Source organism: Ornithorhynchus anatinus, chromosome X1 (assembly GCF_004115215.2).
Source record: "Ornithorhynchus anatinus isolate Pmale09 chromosome X1, mOrnAna1.pri.v4, whole genome shotgun sequence".
NCBI classification, from domain to species: Eukaryota; Metazoa; Chordata; class Mammalia; order Monotremata; family Ornithorhynchidae; genus Ornithorhynchus; species Ornithorhynchus anatinus.
In genome coordinates, this window is record NC_041749.1 from 114,076,683 (window position 1) to 114,100,342 (window position 23,660).

At 50.7% G+C, this 23,660-nt stretch overlaps 1 protein-coding gene and 1 non-coding gene across 11 annotated transcripts in view; both read left to right on the top strand.

Moving 5' to 3' along the window:
* The first annotated feature begins 9,062 nt into the window (after nucleotides 1–9,062).
* On the top strand, nucleotides 9,063–9,200 carry LOC114806772. Its single transcript, XR_003754833.1, has one exon. It is a non-coding gene; the product is annotated as a small nucleolar RNA SNORA7 (small nucleolar RNA).
* Nucleotides 9,201–14,943: 5,743 nt separating this feature from the next.
* Nucleotides 14,944–23,660, top strand: part of CRTC1 (CREB regulated transcription coactivator 1) — a 97,591-nt gene continuing 88,874 nt past the window's right edge. For all 10 annotated transcript variants that reach the window (XM_029051926.2, XM_029051930.2, XM_029051931.2 and 7 more), the window contains exon 1: nucleotides 14,944–15,117. In XM_029051926.2, the coding sequence (XP_028907759.1) occupies nucleotides 14,992–15,117 (126 nt within the window). In that variant the 5' untranslated portion in view covers nucleotides 14,944–14,991. The remainder of the gene's footprint in view (nucleotides 15,118–23,660) is intronic.

The window sequence follows — 23,660 nt, forward strand, 5'->3', positions numbered from 1 at the left end:
TGTCATCATCATCGTGATATTTGTTGATCTGGTGCCATCCTTGGTTTTGTTTTTTTGGGGGTTTTTTTGTCCTTGAAAAGGCCTGTTCCTTTAACAATTGAAGAAAAGTAGTCATCCTTGAAGGAGGTCTTCATTTAACAAATCCGGTTCAACTCCCCCTTCCCCCTCCCCCTTATCCCCTTCAAGTCAATATTCTACTGAGTTTGACCTTATGGCACAAAGAGTCAATTCCATTGATCAGGCTTTCACTTTGAAGGGCTTCATAATATTTCTCTACCATGTTCATTTTGGTGTCTGGAACTCAAAAAAGTGGACCCTGCTGTCTTATAAATACTGATTTGTATTCTCTTGAGGCAATTTAAAATGTCTATTTTGCTGCTAATATTGATTGATATGGTCTCTTTGTGACCATGTGTTGTTGTGTAAAAAGTAACTTCATACCTTAAAAGTAAGTTAACAGATATTGTTTCTCTAATTTTAATTCCCAGAATAAAAGTTATAAAAAGCTCAGATTTTGACCTTCCTTAACTTTACTCTGATTGGTTGCAGAATTCTTCTATTCCCAATATATGGTGGGCTTTGAGGTTTTTTGTTTTTTGTCTTTTTTGCCTAAGTGAATTCCTCACTGTTCTGCTCAGGAACGAGAGGTGGAAGGGGAACCCATGTGATCAGGACACCCTGGAATTAGTGATAGTTGCAGCTGCTGTTAAGATGGGGGTTTCTGCCAGCACTGACCTTGGCACATTAGAAACTGCAATAAAAAGAAAATCCTGGCCTAGGGGTGATATTTGTGGCAACAGTAATATTCTCTGGCTTCCCAAAAGTTACCCTAGACTGGAGTCAACAAATGAGTTTATGTTCCTATTGTAAAAATTCCTCTTGCCGAACTTCATGGCAGATATGTGCCCCCCAACCCCCCTGCCTTGCTTCCTGCGCCATTTTAGGTTGGTGCCTCATCTGTTCCCACCCGCTGCTGTGGCCATGCCCTGTGGCTAGTCTAGGGCCAGCCTATTCCTGGGGGCGGTTGTCCAGAAACCAGGTTGGCGCAAGAGGTCATCTCTTGGCTGGAAGAACCCAGGGAGGCTGAGATGGGGGGCCGGGGGGAACGGGGCGGGGAGAGACAGGGCAGGACTTAAGGAAAACATTCAGCCATTTGTTGTTCCATATGGACCAAAAGGATCCAGAAGACAAATTCAAGCCCTCACTTTTATGATCTGCCTCGTTCCTAACCGATCTGCAGAGTACACGCAACTTATTGGTTACATGTTTTTCGAGAATGTTTGACATTCACGGACATTCTTCCAAGAGAAATGCTTCTGGGATCGTCCTCCAAAACATTAATACGAACGAGTCCCCTTGCCAACAAGCCTGGCTCTCTCAGGCAGCGCCCCCATCCCCCCCAACCCCAGCCCATAGCACACCCCCGAGCGGCCCAAGTGCCTCCACCTCGACACTGAACGTACTTGAGTGCCAGAGTGGAGTGGGAGGAAAACCCGGTTAGCCATTTGATTGGCAGTCCCCCTCCTGAAGGGCTATTAAAAGTGTTTTTGAAACTTTCAGTAATTTCTCAGCCTCCCTCGCCCCGGAACTGGGTAAAATAACCTGAAATCATTTTTCTTTAGGGACTGCTTCTGGACGAGCCATATCAAAGCGGGCAGCTTGAAAGCTGAAGTCCCATAGCCAGTTGCGAGTCCACCCGGCTCAGCTAGCACCTCTGAACAGCTTGTTCCAGAGCAGCTGGCAGAGGTGCACGGGATAGGGGGTGGTGGGGGGCGGGTCCCCACTATCTAACTGCAGATCCATTACCCTGTTGATTGTGCATAATCATCTCGGCTGGTTAATGGAATGTTCGTTTTTGTGTTTTTTTTCTGGAAGAAAGGAAAATTATTTTTGTACTGTAAACTTTAAAAGCTAAAAAAGCTGTTTTTAATTTACCAGAAACTGGCTTGAATCTTAACTTTGTGAACGTTTACAACCTAAAAAAAAAAGGGGGGGTTTCAAAGCTGTCCTCCGCACGTTAGTACGTAGGCAGGATTTTGAGTCTCCTAACCTCCCGTTGCCCTGACAGCAACCTAGGTTGTGTGTGGACGTCCACTCTGAAAGGATACCGAGGTTGCAAGAAAATGTCCATTTCCAGATGTCTTGTTCCTTCCCAGCTTTGGTGTTGAGAGGCCCAGCCCAGCAGCTCTTGACTCAGCAAGGGCAGAAGCTTCATTCCGCACCTGGAGTCTATATGTGGGAAAATGCATGGTGTCTTGGGTCCAGCTTGTTTGAAAGCCGTTTGGAGAGAGGGCTCCCCCCGCTGCCTGGCTGGCTGGCTGGCTGTGGACTTGTAATGAGCTGGAAAGTTAGAGCGGGTCCAACAGGAGGAGAAAGAGTGTTTGCGAGTGTGTGTTGCTGGGGGAAGAAACGCTGACCACATGCTCCTGCGACTGCCCTGGGTATGGCGAAAGTGAGACCACGCTATCCCGGCTGGGGACTGAGGCCTTGCCTTACCTAAGGACTCTGGGCCTCCAGTTGCCTTGCACCCCCACCCCCTGCCGCCTAACCCAAGGGAACGACAGCCGTCCTCCTCTTTGGGAAGGAGGTCCTAGCAGGCAGTGTCCGATCTTGAGCCGAGGGGCCTGGTGGCCGCCCCCCCCACTCCCCCTCGCCCTTGTTTCTTCCTAGAGACCTTCCAGCCTCTTCTCCCCATCTCCAGCAACTGCTAATGGGGTCCAGCTGCTTGGAGGGAGGCAGTCTGGGGGCTGCAGGTCCAAGTTGAAGACAATAGGACCTTCTCATTGGAGTACCCGCCTCCTAGAGTCTCCAAGTCCTTTATGTACTTTCTCTCATTTGCTTTTCCACACCTCCTGGGGCTGGAGGAGTCACAGTTCTGAGCATTTCCCTCCGCCATGGGTGAAAACTGAGTCATGGAGGGGTGGCGGCTTGTTGGTGGCATCCCTCTGTGGGCCTCCCCATGCCCCGCCACCTCTGGCTTTGGCCTGGGGCCCCGGGGCAGGTGACCAGAGCCCAGAAAATAATCCGGGGCTCTCGGGTGCAGGATCATCTCAACTTTAGGAACAAACCAAGGAACGTGTTTGATTGCAGCGCCTTCTGACTCATTTGTTAGGCTCTGAGCAGTAATAACATTACGGGGATTAAACCTTGGTTGGCACATTTTAAATTCCCTTGAACAGATGGAGCAGCCTCTGTCTGTGTATGTGCAGCCCACTCCAGGCGCTTGTTGCCACCACGGTGCTACCCGTCTTTTGCTCATTCGTTTGGTGTGCCTGGAAATGTATATGATTGTTTAAAATGAATAAATAGACTCAAAACCCAGCCCCGGGCACGCTGGGGGAACCAGTGAATTCTTCTCCCCCCCGCTTCCCTCATCTTGGCTCGGGAGCAGCTTTTACTTGGTACATTAGGGGCCCTGTAGTCCACTCCTCCGCGTGTGGCTAGCCGATGGATTCCTTGGGGCAGACGGTTTGGGGATGGGAGGCTTGGTGCTTTTTAGCCCCGGTCCCCAGCCCTCTTGCTCCTTAGTCCGGTTTCCTCGGTGGTTGGGCATCCGGCGGGGGCTGGACACGCCAGGTTGCCAGTGGACCCAGAATCTGGCTACGCTCTCTCCCTCTCTCCCCTCTCTTTCTCTCCCTTCTCCCTTTCTTCCTGTCCATCTCTCCCTTTCTCCCTCCATCTCTCTCTCTCTCTCTCACTCTCTGTCTTTCTTGCCCAGAGCAGGTGAGTTTACAATGGCATTTTCGTTCAGAACAGCTAATCCTGAAGGCTGTCTGGCTCTCTGGTGCTCTGCAGGGTGGGGCCAAGGGAGGTTATTGGGCTATTCAATCCTGCCTGGAGCGGAGTTCCGCTCCCTCCCCTTTCTCTCGAGCCCTTCACATGGTCTGGCTTCGCTTCCCCTCCCCCTGCAGGAAGGGGGAGCCTTCTGGCCATTGAAGAGGAGCCTAGGTCTTTCCTGGCCCTATACGCTTGGGGCTGATGTGGTTTTAATTAGGTCTCCCTGGGCCCCTGTCTGGAGAGCAGCCTCCACCGAGTCGGGGATTAGAAGTCTAGGTCATGGCAACTCCCCCTGAATCTCTCAGATGTATTGAACTCAGCTCCAGGACCCTGACACAGCCCTTGGACGGAGAAACCACCAGGCTAATTCCATGTGTAACCAGCAGCGGGACTCAAAACTGCAGTCCCAGAGCTTACAGACTGTCTCTGAGACATCTTTGCTGCTGGTAACGCTCGTGCTGACAAATTAGCAACTAGCAAACCAGCTGGAAAGAGAAAGGGGTGCGGGAGAACTGCTGCCGGGGGCTTTTGAGGGGATGGGGCGAAGGGTTAGATGGTGGAGATGGACTCTCCCCGGAACGCTTCCGCTCCTCTTTCCCCGGGAGCGAACTGGAGTTTTGTCTTGGATAGGCAGGGCCTTACTGCCGCTGCCATTGGCTCTCTGGCCTTTCCTTCGGGCCACCACCCCATGAGGTTAACCCCCTGGGATGGTGGCCACCGAGAGTACATGTGTGGCTGAAATAATCCACAGCCCCATCTCCTCCGCCTCCCAGCAGCTGCAGACGCCGCCGGCTCTGTCAGAGAAGCGCCCCCCCAACACACACACGCACACAACTCCACCACCTCCCCCTCACTGATCCAGCAGCCAGAGACGGTGCAGGGTTTGCAGCAGCCCTGGGGGGCTTGGAGGGGGAACATGGGAAGTTTAGGATCAACAGTCCTTGGCAACGGGTCATTATTCTGTCAAATGTTTGGCTTATCAGTTGATGAGGGAGGAGAGGAGGAGCTGGCATTACTGTGACATCATCTCTTGGCCAAAGAATCCAGGAGACTTGAGATTTTTGGTTCTTTGCCAGGCCTGGGCGTCATCCAAAGAGTGCACCCTGAGATCGACCCCCCTCCCCACCCCAGCCCCCGCAATGCTGCTGTTTGACCCCTTGCAGCATCCTTGGGGCAGAGCTGCCTGGGAGCAGCTGAGTAGGCGTCGAGCGCTAGCTAGGTCCCAAGGGAGTTTGTTCATTTGATCGTGTGTATTGAGCGCTTACTGTGTGCACAGCACTGTACCGAGCGCTTGGGAGAGTACAATGTGTGCATGTGTGTGTGTAACGTTCAAAGCTACAGGAGAGCTCCATCTCCTCTGGGGAAACTTGCCTGCCTTTTGGGAGTAACTTTTACCTAGTGGGGTTGCTTTAGGTGGGGGTGCGGGGCGGGGATGGGGGCGGCCTGGGACCATAGCAGAATGGGCCCTTCCGAGCCATGGTTGGGAATCCGTGGCCTGGTTGGAAACACGTCACCTGGCCAACCGAGAAACTTGTATCAGTGATTCAGAAGAGCCGGTTTGCCGCATTCAACGACCACGGTGAGCACTAGTTTTCAGCTGCCTCCTGACCCAAACAGAACTGCAGGGACTAAGCAGTAGGTGGCAGAAACAGCAGGCAGCACCACCAGCAGTGGCCATGTCTCTCCCTGCCTCCCCTCTCCTATTTTCCATTCATTCAATCCCTCCCTCCGCCCACCTCCACTCCCTTTCTGCCCTTCCCCTCGGCCCCCCATTTTAAACCCCATCCCCTGTCCCACCTTGAGTTCTAGAAAGTCTGGCCAGTTTACTCCCACACCGTGATGGGATTGACCCCACTGAGGGGAAGAAGATGGTGAATGCTGTTTGAGTTCCCTCTGGGACACATAGGAGACCTGCTGCTAAGTAGCTGAACCTCAGGTCCGACCATCCGCTTATCAGGGAGTGAATCTGGGAATTTGGGTACTGCCTTTTACTCGATAGAAGTGAAGTGGAAGGGCTCTCCTCTCAGGCGTGTGTGTCCCTTTGATCTCAAGAAGAAATTTTCCTATTTAGGATATTTGATATCTACCCCACCCTTGACCCCTCAGCACTTATATACATGTTTTTAAATCATATATTATAAAGTATTTATTCATATTACCGTCTGTCTTCCCCTTGAGACTGTAAGCTTGTTACGGGCAGGGAACGTGTCTGCTAATTCTGTTGTACTCTCCCAAGCGCTTAGTACAGTGCTCTGCACATAGTAAGCACTCAAAAAACCCCAGCGATTGATCTAGCAGAAGGAATTGCATTCCTTTCTAGTAATAATAATAATAATGATATTGGTTAAGCCAATATTGGTTTAGCGATATCGGTTTAAGTACTTCCTTTGTGCCAAACACTGTACTAAGCACTGGGGTAGACTCAAGGGAATCAGATCTAACCCAGTCCCTGTCTTATATAGGACTCACTGCCTGAGGATGACAGAGAACAGGTATTTAATCCCTATTTCACAGATGAGGAAACTGAGGCACAGAGCAGTGAAGTGACTTGTCCAAGGTCACACAGGCAAGTGGGGCTGTAATTAGAACTTGGGTCCTCTGTGACTCCTAGGCCTGGGTTCCTTCCCTAGGTCATGCTGCTTTTCCACTTGCAGAATCGGAGGGGGGATTTTATTTCATCTTGAGTAGACCGGGAGGGTAGGCTGTCTGCAATGCAGTGAACGGCACTTCATGTTACAGTTTACAATGGGAATACTGTTTGCTGTTTCTGCTTGGCAAATTTCAGGGCAAAGGTGCTACTGGCATCTTCCAGGATAGACCACCCCCACCCTAGGTTTATGCAGTAGTGGGTGTGGAAACTGCTCACCATTTTCATTTGGCTTGGGAGTGTCGTTTGTAGATTTTCTCTTCCCAGGAAAACTGTGGGCCACAGAGTGAGACTGAGAAGCTGAGAGCAAGAGTTGATCACTCTGAACTAAATGCAGGGGGAACGCTCCATTGCAACTGGAATGCTGGGTGGGGGAGATGGGGATGATGAAGCTTCGGCCTGGGGTCTGGTTCTCGGTAACAATCAGTGATCGTATTTATTGAGTGCTTACTGTGTGCAGAGCACTGTACTAAGCGATTGGAAAGTACAATTCAGCAATAGAGAGAGACGATCCCTGCCCACAGCAGGCCGCCACTTGCTTGCTTTGGGACCTTGAGCAAGTCATTTCACTTTTCTGGGCCTCAGTGGCCTCATCTGGAAAGTGGGAATTAAATCCTCCTTCCTCCTACTTTTAGATTGCGAACACTTGTGGGACAGGGACTGTGTCCAACCTGATTCTCTTGTATCTACCCCAGTGCTTAGTACAGTGCCTGGCACATGATAAGTGCTTTCATTCATTCATTCATTCATTCATTCATTCAATAGTATTTATTGAGCACTTACTATGTGCAGAGCACTGTACTAAGCGCTTGGAATGAACAAGTCGGCAACAGATAGAGACAGTCCCTGCTGTTTGACAGGCTTACAGTCTAATCGGGGGAGACGGACAGACAAGAACAATGGCAATAAACAGCATCAAGGGGAAGAACATCTCGTAAAAACAATGGCAACTAAATAGAATCGAGGCGATGTACATTTCATTAACAAAATAAATAGGGTAATGAAAATATATACAGTTGAGCAGACGAGTACAGTGCTGAGGGGATGGGAAGGGAGAGGGGGAGGAGCAGAGGGAGATGGGGGGAAAAGAGGGTTAAGCTGGGGAGAGGTGAAGGGGGGGCGGTAGAGGGAGTAGAGGGAGAAGGGGAGCTCAGTCTGGGAAGGCCTCTTGGAGGAGGTGAATTTTAAGTAGGGTTTTGAAGAGGGGAAGAGAATCAGTTTGGCGGAGGTGAGGAGGGAGGGCATTCCAAGACCGCGGGAGGACGTGGCTCAGGGGTCGACGGGGGGATAGGCGAGACCGAGGGACGGTGAGGAGGTGGGCGGCAGAGGAGCGGAGCGTGCGGGGTGGGCGGTAGAAAGAGAGAAGGGAGGAGAGGTAGGAAGGGGCAAGGTGATGTAGAGCCTTGAAGCCTAGAGTGAGGAGTTTTTGTTTGGAGTGGAGGTCGATAGGCAACCACTGGAGTTGTTTAAGAAGGGGAGTGACATGCCCAGATCGTTTCTGTGGGAAGATGAGCCGGGCAGCAGAGTGAAGAATAGACTGGAGCGGGGTGAGAGAGGAGGAAGGGAGGTCAGAGAGAAGGCTGACACAGTAGTCTAGCCGGGATATAACGAGAGCCCGTAGCAGTAAGGTAACTTCTGGAGGAGATGTGATTTCAGAAGGGGTTTGGAGATGGGGAAAGCTGTGGTATGTCAGGTATGAAGGGTGAGGAAGTGTCAGGCAGAGGGGAGGATGTGAGGAAGAGGTTGGAGGCAGAAGAGATGAGAGCAGGGACCAGAGAGTAGGATAGCTTGAGAGGAACCAAGCATGCTAATTGATGTGCAGTGGAAGAAGAGAGTGGTTAGGTAATCCCTCTATCAATGGTATTTATTGAGTGCTTTTTGTGTGCAGAGGTCTGTTGTAAGCACTTGGGAGCACACAATACAAAAAAGTGATAATAATAATGGTATTTGTTAAGCGCTTACTGTGTGCCAGGCACTGTAGTGAACGCTGGGTTAGATACAAGCAAATCAGGCTGGGCACAGTCCCTGTCCCCAATGGGGCTCACAGTCTCAATCCCCATTTTCCAGATGAGGTGACTGAAATACAGAGAAGTGAAGTGACTTGCCAAGGTCACACAGCTGAAGACTGGTGGAGCTGGGATTAGAACCCAGAACAGACCCAAGGACAGAGGGGACACAGAAGGGCTGGCTGAAACTGCCAAGTGAGGGCTAAGTAAGGTAGCAGGGAGAGAGCAAGATTGAGTGCCTTTGAGCCATTGGTCAGGAGTTTTTACTGGATGCTGAGTGGAATGGCAGCCATTGGAGGTTTTTGTGAAGTGGGGAAACACATGCAGAATGATGTTTTAGAAAGATGATCAGGGCAGCAGTGAGTTTTGGACTGGAGGGGGGAGAGACTGGAGGCAGGAAAATCAGTGGGGAGGCTGATACAGGAATCAATCAATTAGTGGTATTTATTGAGCATTCACTTTGTGCAGAACACTATACTAAGTGCTTGGAAGAGTACAACACAGAATTAGCAGACACGTTCTCTGCCCATAATGAGCATATCGAGTCGGGAATTGACAAATGCCTTGGACCTGCATGGTGTTGGTCTGGATGGGAAAGAAGGGATGGATTATGGAGATAGCCTGGTGGAAGTCCCCTCTCAGGATTGCATCTGGAGAGTTTCCTGTACTCTACCCGTTTTGGCTATGGGAGGGAGAGTCAAGCAGAGACATACCCACTCCATCCCTAGCTTGGGCAGTGGCTAGCGAGTGGAAGGCAATCTACTGCAAGTCAAAACTCACCCGTGCTGGGCAGCAGCAGCATGGGAGAGAGTTGAGGGCGGAGACTCAAGTTTACTGCACGGAAGGAGTCGATGGTATACCATTTCCGGATTTTTACCAAGAAAACTCTATGGATCCACTACCAGAACGATTGCAGATGGAGGCGGGGCGTTCTGGTAGAGATGCGTCCATGGAGTCGCTGTGGGTCGGAGGTGACTCGACAACACAAGACAAGTGGTGGAAGAATGGGCGGGACTTGGTGATAGACAATATGGCAGTTGAAAGAGAGGGCGGGGTCAAAAATCATGCCAAGGTTGCAAGCTCGAGAGACGGGGAGGAAGGTGGGGCTGTCAGCTGCGATGAACATGTTAGGTGGAGGAGAGGATTTGGGATAGAAATTGAGGAGTAGAGTTTTGGACATGTTGAGATTGAGAATGCCAGTAGGACATCTATATAAAGGGATCCTGGAGACAGAAGGAAGTGAAAGATTTCAGAGAAGGATTGAGGTTAGAGCTAATGAGGCAGACTGAAGTCATCCACACAGAGATGATAGTTGAAGCCATGGGAGTGGGAGGAGTTCCCCAGAGGAGTGAGTGTAGATGGAGAAGAGAAGGGGACCCAGAATGGAGCCTTGAGAGGCAATTACAGTTCAAGAGCAGGAAGCAAGGGTAGAGGCGGCGAAAGATCCGGAGAACTATTGGTCAGAGAAGTAAGGGGAGAACTAGGACAGTACAGGGCTTAGTACTGTGCTCTGCACACAGTAAGTGCTCAATAAATATGACTGATTGATTGATTGGGAGTATTGAGTCAGAAAAAACAAGTTAGATAGCAGTGGATGAGGTGTGGGATCAGTGGAGGGACAGGACAGTGGAGGGAGTTGAACTGGACAGAGAGGGCAGAGTTGGAGTGCATGGATTTGTGCATCAAAGGAGGGGAGGTTGAGTAGGGAGTCCAAATGGGCCATGCTGGCCTGAAATAAGTATTCATTCATTCATTCATTCAATCATATTTATTAATAATAATAATAATGTTGGTATTTGTTAAGCGCTTACTATGTTAAGCACTTACTCTGTGCAGAGCCCCGTACTAAGCGCTTGGAAAGTACAATTCAGCAATAAAGAGAGAAAATCCCTGCCCACAACGGCCTTACAGTCTAGAAGTGGGGGAGACAGACATCAAAACAAGTGAACAGGCATCAATAGCATCAATATAAATTGAATTATAGATATATACACATCAAAACAAGTCAACTCAGAGCAGTCACCGGGGCCGGGATGAGAAGGGAAAGGCGGAGAGACGAGAGGGCTGGGCAGGGGGTGGGTGATCCAGGCCACCCGGGGGAGGCGGGATTGAGTGACCCCGGTGGGTCGTGTCACCCCCCCCCCCCCCCGATTCCCACGTTGGCAGTGGAGATGGGGGGCTCAGCGGTCTTGTCTGGGCTGAACCTGCCGTTCGGGGTATTGCAGTTCGGGTCCCAGACGCTACTCCGGTGAACGGGATTTGGTTGAGGAGCAAAGTTCAGAATGCCTCCTCTTGCCCCTACACCTTCCCCCACTCCTTTTTTATAGTATTTAAGAATAATGGTACTTGTTAAATACTTGCTTTGTGCCAGGCACCATACTAAGCACTGCGGTGCATACAAGAAAAATCGGTTTGGACTGAGTCCCTGTCTCACGTGGGGCTCATGGTCTCAATCCCCATTTTACAGATGAGGTAACTGAGGCACAGTGAAGTGCTTTGCCCAAGGTCACACAGCAAACGGCAGAGCCGGAATTAGAACCCATGACCTTCCGACTCCCAGGCCTGTGCTCTATCCTCTACACCTTGCTCCTTCCTTTATTAAGTGCTTACAATGTGTCAAACACTGTTCTAAGTGCAGGGATAGATATGTCAATTAGGTTGGACACAGTCCCTGTTCCACATGGGGCTCACAGTCCAAACAGGAGGGAGAACAAGAGAACTGAGACATAGGGAAGTTAAGTGATTTGCACAAGATCATACAGCAAGCAATTGGCAGAGCTGGGATTAGAACCCAGGTCCTCTGATCCCCCAGCCCATGCTCTTTCCACTAGGCCATGCTACCTCTTGGGGAAAAAAAGACCCCTACCGAGCATAGGGATTCCTGCTGAAGACCTCTCAGTTGCTTGGGGATTGGGCATTAGCATCCTCTGTCCCCTTGGTGGCCCTGTGTCACTTCAATTCATACTGAGGTATTCTGTCCCTGACAGCAGCACGCTGGTGTTATCTGTCAAGCTGCTGTTGTTTTTCAGTTGTCTAGCTGTCCTGTTACATGGCTCCGGACTCTGCATCGGTGTATCCTTGAAGACTTATGCCTGGCCTACCTGTGTTGAGTGACTTCTCTTCTTTCAGCTGCCTGGACAGCAGCTGTTTTCGTATCCTGCTGCCTTCCATTATCCTCCCAAACCCTGTCTAGTGGAGCTTAACTTTTCTAATTGTGGACTCCGTCCTCAAGAAGAAACCGTGCTGATGTGTGAGATGGCCTTGTCATTTGTTGTTCACTATAGAATGCGGGATTCTCAGTGACTGTCTCGCAGTAGTCGTTTGTGCATGTCAGCAGGTTCAAAACTCTTGTCCATGAACACACTGGGCCTGCACTGCGGCTGGATAGACTTTAATGCCTTATTGTCCCCATCCCCCACTTGACAGTTTACTGAATGACAAACAGGCTGGGACTGCACGCCCTCCCGATTGGAAGATTGGGTTGTTACCCAGCTGATGTGCTCAAAGAACACAGCCTAAAGGGATAATTTTGGCCTCCAATTGGATTTTTGGAACTTCATGATTTGGTTGGGCTGTCTACATGGAGGGCACTAATTCTCCTCTTTCCTTTAAGTGGGCAGCTCCTGCCAGCCTCTCAAAGTGATTGCTTTCCTCTTGATTTTCTAATTGGGTGTCATGCAGACGGTACTGTCATAGTGGGAAAATGCATTTGCAGTCTTTAGCCCGGTGCCAAAGATGAGGTTTGTGTGCTCTAAGTATGATTGGCCTGGGGTAGGTTTGTCCAAGGCCTACTTGGACAAAGCAGCATGGCAAAGTGGATAGGGTACGGGCCTAGGAGTCAGAAAGATCATGGGTTCTAATCCTGCCTCCACCACTTGTCTGCTGTGTGGCCTTGGGCAAATAACTTAATTTCTCTGTGCCTGTTACTGCACTTGTAAAATGGGGATTGAGACTGTGAGCCCAATGTGGGACAAGGACTGTGTCCAACCCGATTTGCTTGTATCCCTGCCCCTCTCCCAGCACTTAGTACGGTGCCTGACACAAAGTAAGTACTTAACAAACACCGTAATTATTATTATCTTTACTTTTCGGCCTTTGGTTGCCCCCTAATGCCGGGTGACTTTTGATTAAATCATCTAGGGTAAGTTATGTACTCCTTGTGGGTATTTAATAATAATGTTGGTATTTGTTAAGCGCTTACTATGTGCAGAGTACTGTTCTAAGCGCTGGGGTAGATACAGGGTAATCAGGTTGTCCCACATGAGGCTCACAGTTAATCCCCATTTTACAGATGAGGGAACTGAGGCATAGAGAAGTTAAATGACTTGCCCACAGTCACACAGCTGACAGGTGGCAGAGCCGGGGGTTGAACCCATGACCTCTGACTCCGAAGCCCAGGCTCTTTCCACTGAGCCACGCACGCGCATATGGAATGATTTGTGCACAGTCCCCCAGAGTATCACCTGTACATACAATACGCATAACTTATTCACAGTGGCAGTGACAAACTGCAGTTTAGGCTCAACCCCCTTTCCAAGATGGCTGGGACGTGGTGGAAGCATGTTGAGGAGGTGCTGGTCGAGGCCCATATTTCCAAGGCTACAGTCTTTCCTATCTCTTTGGAAGAGAAAGGATTTCGTGTGCGTAGGGGGATGTCACTGGACTTGAGTCCTGGCCTTTTATTCTTTAGGCAGTCTTCTGATCATAACACTTGGGGGACAAGGCAACGTGGGTTCTATTATTTGTGCCACAGGCTCGCCTGGAGACGCCGTACGCCACAGACTGTACGCCTCCCGATTCCCTGGTACTGTATCCTTGTTATGGAATTCAGGAAGTAACCCTTGCCCACTGCCAGATTGAAGTAGGGTGCACTGGGAGTGTGCAAGTACTTAAATAATTACACTTAATCATCCGTGCTGGGCAGCAGCGGCACGGGAGAGAGCCGAGGGTGGAGACTCGAGTTCACTGCGCGGAAGGAGGCAGTGGTGGTAAACGGCTTCCGGATTTTGACCAAGAAAACTCTATGGATCCACTACCAGAACAATTGCAGTTGGAGGTGGGGCGTTCTGGGACAGATGTGTCCACGGTGTCGCTCTGGGTCAGAGATGATGCAACAGCATAAGACCAGATTAGTTATATGTGCTTCTTATGCACTTATGGGAATAGCTGTCATTTAATAATAATAATAATAATAATAATGTTGGTATTTGTTAAGCGCTTATTATGTGCCAAGCACTGTTCTAAGCGTTGGGTAGATACAAGGTCATTAGGTTGTCCCTCGTGGGCCTCACAGCCTTCGTCCCCATTTTACAGATGGAGTAACTGAGGCACAGAGAAGTTAAATGACTTGCCCAAAGTCACACAGCTGATAAGTGGCAGAGCTGGAATTAGAACCCACGACCTCTGACTCCCAAGCCCAGGCTCTTTCCACTGAGCCACGCTGCTTCTCCAGTGTTTACATTAACGTCCATCTCTCCGTGTAGACAGTAAGCTCCTTGTGGGATAGGGATCGTGTCAATCACCTCTATTGTATTGTACTCTCCCAAGCCCTTAGTACTGTGCTCTGCCCAGAGTAAGCGCTCAATGAGCACCACTGCTTGACTGATACTTCTGTGAAAGGATGCACTTCCCCAGCATTGGGGCATCCCCCTCTATATCGAGAATTTTATTTCTCTATTTCGGTGCCTCTCTACTTGTTATGTTGTGTGGTCTGTCTCCCACCTTCTATTCGTTCATTCATTCAATAGTATTTATTGAACGCTTACTATGTGCAGAGCACTGGACTAAGCGCTTGGAATGGACAATTCGGCAACAGATAGAGACAATCCCTGCCTATGGACGGGCTTACAGTCTAATCGGGGGAGACAGACGGACAAAAACAAGACAACTTAATCGCCAGAAACAGAATCAAGACTGTGAGCCCGCTGTTGGGTAGGGAGTGTATCGGTGGCCCAATCGTGCTTCCCGAGCGCTTAGTACAGCGCTCTGCACACGGCAGCGCTCAATAAAGGCGTCAATAAACCCCCCCCCCCCCCCGCACACTGTGAGTTCGTTGTGGGCAGGGAATGTGTCTGTTTATTGTTGTAGCGTACTCTCCCAAGGGCTCAGCACAGTGGTCTGCGCCCTAAAAACGACTGAGTGGCGGCCGAAAGACCCGACGATGGGAAAGAGCTCTAAGTGCCGTCCTCGTCTGGGGCCCTGATTTTTCTTCGGCTGTGAGGGGAGCCGTTGGGTCCGTCGAGGCTCGTGGCGCTCGCGCCCGCACTTCGCTTCCCTCCCACTTCTCCCGCGCGCTCCCCTTCGCTCCCTTCGTCTCCTCGCCCCCACGCCGGCTTTCAAGCGGGCCCGGGGTGCGCAGGCGCTTCGGTCTCCTCCCGCGCGCCGCGGCCAGCGCCTGCGCCGTGCGGCCTCCCGCGGCCGGGCCAGCGCCTGCGCGGTGTCCCTCGGAGGAGGAGGAGGAGAGGCGAAGGAGGAGGAGGAGGTGGAGGAGGTGGAGGAGGTGGAGGAGGAGGAGGAGGAGACGGAGGAGACGGAGACGGAGACGGGAGGGGAGGGCAGAAGATGGCGACTTCGAACAATCCGCGGAAATTCAGTGAGAAGATCGCGCTGCACAACCAGAAGCAGGCGGAGGAGACGGCTGCCTTCGAGGAGGTGATGAAGGACCTGAGCCTGACGCGGGCCGCTCGGGTAAGAGAGCGGGACGCGGCGCACTCCCGAACGGGGGCGGGCGCGGAGCAGTGGCGCTCCTGGGGGGATCAGGCGCCACCCCGCCAGGAGGAGGGGGGCAGCCGCCTCCACTGCCTCCGTTCTCGGTCTGGGGGAGGCGGCGCAGGTTCGTCTTCCCCCGCTGGGTCCTGGGGAGAGAGGGGGGCAGGCGCAGCCTCCCCCCTTTGGGTCCCGTGCAGAGGGGAGCGGGGCCATCCTCTCCCTTTAGGGGCCGGGGTGCGGAGAGCAGGTGTTCCCTTGCCCATCGGGTCGGAGGGAGAAGGGAGCAGGTGCATCCTCCCCCACTGGGGACGGGGGAGGGGAGTCAGGACGCTTGCACCCGTCGGGTGCCCAGACGAGGTGAGGAGGAGGGAAGAAAGTAGCTTCTCCCGGCTCGCCCCAGAAGGTCGAGTGCCCTGGTAACCCTGACAGATTTACCAGCCCTTTTTTGTAGGACGTCCGGATTCCACCCCATTTCCTCCCCTCCGTGGCTTCAGGGCGAGGGAGAGTTGGGGAGCTCGATCTCCTCAGGTCTGTCTCGCCTTTGGCCGCAGAAGGGATCGTTCTGGCCAGCGTGAACCCGAAGGTCCTCGCTGTGCCCTAGAGGGAAGTACGGTCGGGCGGGGACCGTGCCCCCAGTCGGGTAGCTCCCCTGGTCTGCCCGGTCTTCAGGGATGCTTCGATTGCTGCCCAGTGGGTGAAAGTGAATGATTGCTGCGGGAAAGATAAACAGCGGCGGCACCACCAATTATCACCATTACCCGATCTTCCCCACTCCCTGGGTGGGCCCCCACCGTGCCCTCGGGAAACTGGGGAACGAGAGAGATGAGGTGGTCGGAATGAGTTTACAGAGCCGGAGTTAAAAGTCAGGGGCCTACCGGGTTGAACGGCCGGGCTACCTCCCTTTTCCAAGCATCTCTGTGATTCGGGGACCCGAGGCGGGAGAGCCTTGGTCAGGCTCTGGGAGGCAACGCTGGTGGTGGGGAGAGATTTCAAACATCTTATCTTTCCATCGCGAAGTGTGCTGTAAACATGTCAGTTCAGATCCAGTTGCCCATAATGGGTACAAACCAAGTGAACTCATGGAATCCGAAGCGCTGATATGTTCTGTTAATTGTTATCTGTGCTAATTAGTGTACCTACAGCTCCTTCTAGCCTAAGGAAACATGTAATTAGACATTTCAGTGTAAAGAATAAATCCATACCACTTTCACTGCCGAAAAGGGATGGGGGGGGAGGGGGCGGGGAGGGGTGTGTGCGCGAGCGTGTGCCTGTGCCTGGCAAGTGTGTGTTTAAATTGCTTATGGATGTGCTAGTTTAGATTTAGTGGGTGTGGGAGATTTCATTTCACAGCCGCCAGCTCACCTCAGTGAATGAGTGTCAACATTCGTCTTGTTGCTGCCTTAGTTGAGAAAGAAAGGAATATGCAAACCAGTTTATAGCTTGATTTCAGCCTGGATAGGAAGGACAGACTTGGTAGTTGAATGTGAGGGGAATATGTTCTCTCGTATTCCTTCCCCAGTAGCATAAGGTAAATATTTGTTCTATTTTGTACTGGTTTTATTACAAACTGAGTATAAAACAATCTCTTAGGTCACTGGAGTTAACCGAGACATGGCATGGCAGAGAACTGTGTCGAGGGGAGATTCTGTAGAAGAGCCATCAAAGATGCTGGCTAAAGTACGGCTTGGCTTAGGTGAGGCAGTTTGGTGCTCTCTGCAGTCGTTGGAATGCCCTTTGTAGCCAGCGTACCTACTAAGTCCTCAGCTACTTGCAGAATGCTTGGACTAGTGGTATCCAAGTAAGTTGTGACTTAACAGGAGTTGCTCTCATAGCGGTTTTCGGTGTAAACTTGTGGACCATACATCCACAGTACCCTTGGTGAAACTAGACTATGGAGTTTGCCTATCTAAAAAGCGACAACTTTCCTGCAGTTTACTGTCATCTAAATGCCAGTTTGTAGCCGGAGCCAGAGGTGACTGATCCAGGCATGCGAATTGGCACCTGGACTCTGGGGACCAGTGGGTAAGGGGGAGGATAAAGGGGGTGTCGTGACCAATAGCCCGGCAGCAGTAGCTGTGTGTCCAATGGAAAATGCGTTTGTGCGTCTCCAACTTGACTGCGGTTGCAGTTTAGAAACAAAAAGGGGTTAAACCCGAACCAGAACTTTCCATTGGCACTGCAGATTCCATTTGGCAGCCGAGCTTTTGTTTTTGTAATATATTAGTTTTGTGTGGTTGTTTTTTTTTTGAGCCCAACCAAAATTTATCCTGCATCCACATCATCGGTAATGGTTGTCTTCCAACGTTAACCGTTGTGACAGGAGCGGCCCGGAGGGGTATGTCGTGAATCCCTTTCAAACCTGTGGCTCTCCCTCACATTTGAGCAGCCTGAACTTAGGGTGCTAAATCACACTGCAAACAAGAAATGGAATTTCATCCTCACCCAAGATGATTTGAGTTCAAACGGCAACTCAGATTTCTCCTGAAGATGGAGGAAAGGTCTAGACCAAGGCTAAAGGCTCTACTACGTTCTCTGCTGCTTCTCCGTCTGAGTGGTTGGACGGAGTGGCGGGAGCTGGGGAGTGATGGGAGGGTATCGTTTTTGGAGGGGAGGGCTAGGTTGCAGATTTTGAGGGCGCATCTTTTGAGATTCCGGAGCTTCACTCCCTAGGATGGCATTGTGTTGCTTTTCCACCCATTGGTCTCTGGGTGGATGAAAAGACCTGCCCCCACGATGCCGACTGTGATGTGCCTTCATCGGTAGAGGCCTGGGGCATCGTCTGGTTTTCGAGGGACTCGATGAATAAGGGGGCTGCCGCTTTGGCAGCTTTCAGTTAGGACCTAATTAGATCGAGAGATCGATCGACAGTGTTTACTGAGGGCTTACCGTGTGCAGGGCACCGTACTAAGCACTCTGTTCCCTTTGCACAAGGAGTTTACGGTCTAGAAAATATCGGTAAGAGACGCATCAAAAGGTTAGTGGTACAGGCCACCTGATGCCCCTGGTGACAGGAAAAAGTCAAGTCACACTCACACGGCCTCTTCAGGATGAAAAAGGACCTGGGTTCTAATTCTGGCTCTGCCACTTGTCTGCTGTGGGACCTTGGGTGAGTCACTCCACTTCTCTGAGCTTCAGTTACTTCAGCTGTAAAATGGGAATTAAGACCGTAAGCCCCTTGTGGGACATGGAGTGTGTCCAATCTGATTAACTTGACTCTGCCCCTGTGCTTAGAACAGTGCCTGGCATATAATAAGTGCTTAACAAATACCATAAAAAAAAAAAAAGAGTGAGAGAAAGAGCTCAGATCCAGGTTAGGCTCTGAATGTTCCCCATTCTTGACAGGCTCCAATCCAACGCCTCGAGGCTAAGAGTGTCCTCTAGTTATCTGTTCTGGGTTGTGGTTTTTTTCTTTTTTTATCTCTGTGTTTGAGGCGTGGGGACCAGGGCAGAGCCAGGCGCCCTGGACCGGCTCCACCGCGCTAACACCGAGCCACCGCTGCCGTTCCTCCAGCTGGGCTGATGATGCAGGTGCACAAACAAAGAAGCAAACAAAAAGCCTTGCTCATTTGAGGCCTGGAGAAAATCAATGTTTATTATTTTCCAAATGGAAAAGAAGAGCTGTTAGGGCAACATCTTGAGGCTTCTCGGGTACCTAGAGGTGGAGGGGGAAAACAAATGCCTGATGGGATTCCGAAGCATTCCGGGATAGGCCAGGGAGACTGTCCCGCTCTGTGTCGTGTCCCCTCCTTCCCTACTTCCCCCTCCCCGTCTGAGAACCCCAGGTTGCTCCAGGGGTGGTGACGTCAACCGGTGTCCCAGAGACTTACTGGTTTCTCAGGATCAGCCTGCACCGCAGGGGACCACCTTGTCAGTAATAGAAAACCCCAAGGCAGAGAAGCAAAAGTGAAGCCAACGTGAAGCGTCAGTTACTCCAGTTCATATTTATCTTCATTTTAAGACTTTGGGGCATGGAAAAGCTCTTCTTTGGCAGATTGCATCTGGCCATTGTATCGGTACCTGCTGCTGTTAACCCGGAAAGCCTGTTGAGAATAATTGGGAAAGTTACGCAGTGTGGATGTTGGCTTGAGAGATGATCCCCACCCACTCAGGGGTTTAAAATACAATAAAGGGACAGAATTTTGTGTTATGGGGTAATGGATTGGAAGTATTCATTTCAAGTGGTATTGGTTAATCCTCTGCAAAAGTCGTTTAAAGATTCAAGGGGAGTCTGATTACCTAGGCTATTCTAGGGACTGGAGTGAGAGTGATCTCTTTTCATTGAAAATCTGACCTCTGATTCAGCAACAATGCAAACTGCTTGAACTGATTTCTGTAAATGGAGTGAGAGATTTTAGTTCATCTCATAAATGAAATGACCAAAATTGCCCATCAGTCCATCAGTGGTATTTATTGAGAGCTAACTGTGGGCAGAGCACTGTACTAAGTGCTTGGGAGAGGACATTTCAACAGAGTTGGAGAACACATTTCCTGCTCACAAGGAGCTTACGGTCCAGACAGGGAGACAGACATTAATGAAAATAAATTATTAAAATGGACGTAAGTGCTGTGGGGCCAATACCACGTCTAACTTCTTGATCATGGGGATTGTACCTCTTGTGCTTCTTTTGTAGCTCCCAAGCATGTAGTACAGTGCTCTGCACTCAGGAAGTGCTCAGTAAGTACCATTACTCTCACGGCTACCTGAAAAACGGTGCTGTGCCTCTCGAGACTGCACAGTGGGCCACATTGGAGCAGAGAAGTGCGTATTTAGAAATTGCTGTTCTGCCCAGTATCAAGTAACTAAATGGGATGTATTAGCGGAACTTTGTATTGTCTAACATACTGGGTGGGTTTACAGGTATTCTTGCTTGCGTGTGTGAAGCTGCTGCTTTGAAGACTCATGGGTGTAATGTTACAGAGGAAGAAAAATTATTAAAAGCTCCTGGAAATCACCTCTCTTCCTCCTTCCCCCTTCAAATGTAAACACTCAGTTTGATCGAGGTTCCAGAAGGGCCCTCTTCCCTCCCTTCCTTACTGAAAGAAGAAAAAAAAAATCCACTCCAACGTACAATTGAAAAAGAAAAAGCTTTGAAGTTTTCTCCTCCCAATTGGCACACCTTACCTGGGCCCAGAGAGGCCCTGGCGGGCAAGTGCCAAGAAAGGATGTGGGAGTGAAAGAAAGTATCAGGACCGCAGAGCCCCAGGGGCCGGGGAGTCGCTTCGCAGGGTTCAACCTGACCCATCGACATGGAGCCCGTCTCGCAAGGTTGAAAGTGCATCAGGAATCGGGAAAAGGTTATTCACTCTCTAGGATCTGAGGAGTCACCCTGGCACCCCATCCCGTGAAAATGTGTTGCCCACGAGAGCGACGTTACAGTTTCGATGCCTGACTTAGTTTTCCAGCGGATGGGGTTAGTCTTCAGAGGGAAACAGCCAGTGAAGGCATGCCCCATAATTCGGCATTGTTGGTGCGGCTTCATTTATGACATGACATGGCTTACTCGAGTAGTCCTGGTGAGTTTCTACAGTTTGGTGCCATGAGTTTTTTTTGTTGTTTGTTTGTTTGAGAGGAAAGCCGCCACTGTTCTCTTGCTTTTGCATTTATAAGCCTTTTTGTGAAAATTGCTTTGTACGGAATCAATTTTCATAAACAGACTGGGTTCGGCGGCTATAATTAGGATGAGAATGGTTCATTAATCATCATAGAATAAATGAGAAATTCCATTTGTTGATGATTTAAAAATCAAAACAACACCCAAAAACACCCAACCCTTTGGCAGAGGGCAGACTCTTTAAACTGTTGAGAGGAACACATTAGCGAGTGGCCTGATGTTATTTTCGAAGTGTTTCATAATTCAAGTGTTGGAGAATTCAGTGAGTCGTTCAGTCCTAGTACAGGAACACTTTGAATTCGTAGCAGAAAAAAGCACTATATAAAGCCGAGGAGTCCATGACAAGGCATCGCCCTGCTTGCCGCCGACGATCTGCTGAACGTCACTTGGGAGGGCGGGAAGGGCTGGGGGTAGGCGGGCAGGGAGACCTTGGCTTCTTGGGGTTCGGACAGGTGGGGGAATGCATGGGAGTGGGTTTGGTGATGGAGGCGGGAGAGGGTTGGGTTTGCCCCATTGTTGGAGTGAGAGAACATTCAGGAAAAGCCACCTCCTTGGCCCAAATAAGCCTTGGGAAGCTGGGATCTCTGCTGAGTGCAGGCAGTAGTTTGCAGGTTTGTGTGTGTGTGTGTGTGTATGCGTGTGCGTGCACGCATATGTCTGTGTGTGCGGGGAGTTGCGGGGGGGGGGGGGGGGGGGAGAGATGATGTGTTGCCAGACCATCATACGTTATTCAGTTAGCACAAAAATAAATTTTCAAGTATTCTGCTGGGTAAGTAAGTTCTGGGCACATTTGGAATTTTTTTTTTCCAGATTCAGAGGAAGTAAATATTCACCATTTTTCCTTTAATGGTTTGTTTTTAGGGGAAAATGCCAGGTGTGGCAGTTGTGTTCGTAGGAGCCTTTAGCGCTTTAAATGGGGACTGGGCTCGGGACTGCTCCAGGGAAGGGCGGCATGTGCTTTGTACCCGGCTCTTTACAGCCTTGACTGAGGGAGATTTCACACCAGTGCCTTGTTGGACAACTAAGAGTGTGGAGTTCCTTCGGCACCTTTTACATAGTATTTTCCACTGGGAATTGGAAAATACTATGCCCTGGGGTGGGAGGGGTGGGGGGGAGGGGTGGGTGGCAGGGCGGTGCCTAGGACGGGCGTCTCGGGAGTTAAAGCTTCTTCACAAGTGGGTAGTCAGAATCAATCAATCCATGGAATTTACCGAGCGCTCGCTGTATGCAGAACGCCGTGCCGAGCGCTTGGGAAAGTACAATACGGCAGAGTTGGTAGACGCAGTACCTGCCCACACAGAGCTCACAGTCTGCAGAGGGAGCTGTACATTAAACTAGATTAGGGATAGGGGAATTCATAGAGTACGAGAATATTTACCCAAATATCGTGGGGCTGCTGCGAGGGTCAAAGTGCCCAAGGGCCACACTGACAAGTACGTAGGCAACACAGAGGGGCGGGTGGATGGGGGAACGAAAGGGCTTAGTCTGGGAAGGGCTCCTGGAGGAGATGTAATTTTAAGAGGGTTTTGAAGGCAGGGAGAGAGGTGGACTGTTGGCTGTGAACGAGGAGGGAGCCCCAGGCTCAGGGGAGGACGTGGGCAAGAGGTCGGTGGCGAGACAGGCGAGATCGAGGTACGGAGAGTAGATTGGGTGTTGGAAGAGCGGAGTGTGTGGGCAGGGTTGTTACTAGTAGCGAGGTACGGTAGGAGGCGGGGAGCCGATCGAGTGCCTTTAAGACGGTGGTGAGGAGTTTCTGTTCGACGCGGGGGTGGATGGGCAACCACTGGAGGTTTTATCATTACTGTGGGGGATGAGCTTCCCTCTCAGCTCTGGTTGGGCCTTATTTGGTCTCCCAACCGACCGGGGGTTCAGGGGACAAAATGTTCTAAAGCAGGTAGGCGGCCCCACCCCTGCCCCCCGGCAGCCCGAGGCCAGGCACTGCTCTGTGTTCTGGGCTTCTCCGTGATTGAATTTAGCCGGCGCTGATACCTAAATGGATTTTTTTTGAGATCCTGAATATCTGGCACTTTAGCCATTTAAGAGCGTCACCCAATGCTCTTCCTTCGTTCAGGATTCAGCAACACCAACTGTTAATTCCTGCTTGCAAAAGAGCATTGACTCATGTTGTTTGGCTCTTGGGAGAAGGTCTCTTGAGAGGAGTACAGGAGCCCTGCACAGCCAACCTGATTAACTTGCATCTACCCCAGCGCTTAGAACAGTGCTTGGCGCACAGTAAGAGCTTAACAAGTATCATAATTATTATTAGCCCCAAGTGCACAGAGGCCCCTCATTTGCAATCTGGCCGAAAGCTTCGGGATGTGGGTCCAGTATTTGGCTGAAGAGGCCTGGGTGGATTTATGTCAGCTCGCAGGCTGGGGCACAGCTCCCACCCTGCCCTCCAAAAACCCACAAAAAAAAAACCCAACCCCAAAAACCAACAGGCAGAGCTGGGCTTGGGCTGTACCCCCCGCTCTGAAATCAAGAAATGGGTTATTTCAAGGCAGAGGAAGCAGCAGGATTGTGACAGTGGTGGGATTGAGAGTCCCTGTCATGGTGTGTGCTGAAGAGCGTGCAAAAAGGACCCGGATTCTAATCTCTGCTCTGCCACTTGCCTGCTGTGTGACCTTGGGCATCTCTCTGTGCCTCAGTTACCTCACCTGTAAAATGGGGGTTAAGTCCGTGAGCCCCATGTGGGACGTGGACCATGTCTAACCTGATTCGATTGTATCTACCCCAGTGCTTAGTTCAGTGCCTGGCACATAGTAAGCACTTAACAAATGCCACAAAAACAAAACAAACAAAAGACCACGGACCTCTAAACATGAGTAATGGAGTTTTCGAAGGCCCGTTAACCCTTGGAGTTGCCGGGAGCCAATCTTCTAAACTGTGGGATTCAGAAGACCACAAGCA